Raw genomic sequence first — 2,169 nt, forward strand, 5'->3', positions numbered from 1 at the left:
CCTTAGGTACTGCAGATATAATACTAGCAGGTTTAAGATTCATTCAGATTCACTCAGCCAGGCACTCAGTTAAATATCTTTATTGGCTTTACAGATCTCCAGTAATATAGATGTCAAAGTACTTAACTGTCCTTCCCTAAGATCTTGTAAAATGTGGGATTTTGCTCCTGCGCCATGATATCCCGTCCCAAGGAATATAGCGCCCTCCTGAAGGAAAAAGAATGAAGGTGATGTGCAAGAACACAGGCCCAGGAACGCCTGGGTGCGGTGCTGATCAAGAAAGCCCTACGCTCCCATATGAATGCTGTGTCACTGGCTGAAGGACAAACCGGAAGGAACTGGACTCTCTGCCTGTGCTTTGCTTTCTCCAGTAAGTCTAACGCTTGATCAAAGCTGGTGGCGGACCGGCCCCCGAGATGTGTGTTCCTCTTGGAAAACAACACGGAGCGCAGTCCCGGCTTGGGGGATCAAGGGGTCGGCCTGCAGTCAACCAGCTTGCGGAAGCTCTTCCGGAAATTGGTGTCCAAAAAGGCGTACAAGAAAGGGTTGAGGCAGCTGTTGGCGTAGCTGAGGCTGGTGATGAAGTAGGAGATCCCGATGACCAGCGGGGTTTGCGGGAGGTCCGTGGTGAGGGCCACCACCGTGCTGAGGTGGTAGGGGGTCCAGCAGAAGAGGCACACGGCCAGGATAATCAGCACCATCAGCGTCACTTTCTTCTTGGCTTTGTCCAGGGCTTTGTCGTGGCAGTTGAGGCGCATGTGCCGCAGCTTGACCAGCATGGCGATGTAGAGGATGCAGATGGTGGAGACCGGGATGGCGAAGCCCAGGGTGAGGGTGTAGAGGCGGCTGACTTTCCACCAGAAACTCTCCGGGGCTGGGAAGACAAAGACGCACTGGGAGCGCCCCTGTTCCTGGTGGAGCTTGGCGAAGACGGTGAAGGGCAGGATGATGATGGAGACGAAGGCCCAGACGCCCAGGCTGGCCACCTTGGCCGCGCGGTAGGTGCGGTAGGACATCTTCCTGGCCTGGACCGTGGCCACCACCACCAGGTAGCGGTCGATGCTCATGACGGTGAGGAAGTAGATGCTGGAGAAGGTGTTGTACTGGTCGATGGAGATGATCAGCTTGCACATGAACTCGCCGAAGGGCCACTGCAGCAGCAGGTGGTCGGCCACGTTGATGGGCAGCACCAGGGTGAAGAGCTCGTCGGCGATGGCCAGGTTGAGGATGAAGATGTTGGTGACCGTCTTCATCTTGGGGGCCCGTAGGATCACGTAGATCACAGCCGTGTTGCCCGTCAGCCCCACGGCGCAGATGAGGGAGTAGATGATGGGCACGGCCAGGTAGAAGTCCGGGATCGGCTGCGGGGCCGACGCGTTCCGCCAGGGGCCGCCGCGGCCCTCGCAGCCGGCGCAGGACGCGTTGGGCTCGGAGTGGGAGGAGAAGTTAGCCATGGGCTGGGGGGAGGGAAAGAAACACCAGCCTCGGTTCCCTGCGGGAGTTGAGCGCGGGCTGAATCCAGCTAGCCCCGCCTGAGGGGCACCATGTGGAGGGATCTGTCCCTGGCCCGTCCGCTCTCCGGACTGGCGGCTGCCCGGGATCCACCTGCAAGTTACGGGGAATTTACGCTGCTTCTTTTCCTTTGATTCAGACCTTTAATGCTGGCCCTGCCCCGGACGGGTCTCTCGTCATCCCGCCTCTTTGCCCATCACTCCTTTTCTGCTCCCCGGCGCTCCTTCCAGGAAGAAGTGAAACGAAACACACACACACACACTTAGGTTCGGGCGTGCTTCCCGAGCAAACAGCCCCAGACATACACACGTCGCCGCCCAAGCGCCTCCCACGTGCTGGGTTTCACCTCTCTGCCTGGTCACTGAGCGCCCCGCACAACTACCGATCTCGGGTCACCGGGACGCAAGGGAGCCATGCACCACGTTGACAAGGGAACGTGGCAGGGCAGCCGATCTCTGGGCTATGTCATGTGCAGGGGATCCTCCCGGAGCTCTCTCTCACACACACTTTCCCTCCCCATCTCACTCACTCGCGGGCTCGCTCTCACACACACACACACGCCTGTAATTGCTGATCTGATTCGGGGCGCGTTAAGCGCTGAAGAGCCTTTTTCTCCCTTACCTTGGAGCCTAGGATCTGCTTCCCCTCTGCGTGCCC

General features: G+C 58.6%; 1 protein-coding gene across 1 annotated transcript; it reads right to left on the reverse strand.

Annotated features, from left to right (window-relative positions):
* Window positions 1–356: 356 nt before the first annotated feature.
* On the reverse strand, window positions 357–1,616 carry NPBWR1 (neuropeptides B and W receptor 1). The gene has a single exon (XM_067553873.1). The coding sequence runs from the start codon at window positions 1,452–1,454 to the stop codon at window positions 468–470; it is 987 nt and encodes a 328-aa protein (XP_067409974.1). The 5' UTR covers window positions 1,455–1,616; the 3' UTR covers window positions 357–467.
* Between the last annotated feature and the right edge of the window lie 553 nt (window positions 1,617–2,169).

Source organism: Emydura macquarii, unplaced genomic scaffold (genome assembly GCF_026122565.2).
Source record: "Emydura macquarii macquarii isolate MOO-44397 ecotype Brisbane River unplaced genomic scaffold, CSIRO-AGI_Emac_v2 contig_1477, whole genome shotgun sequence".
Classification (NCBI taxonomy): domain Eukaryota; kingdom Metazoa; phylum Chordata; order Testudines; family Chelidae; genus Emydura; species Emydura macquarii.

Bases quoted from the DNA above. Each gene is read 5' to 3' on its own strand.
- NPBWR1 (XM_067553873.1), bottom strand. From the start codon at position 1,454: ATGGCTAACTTCTCCTCCCACTCCGAGCCCAACGCGTCCTGCGCCGGC.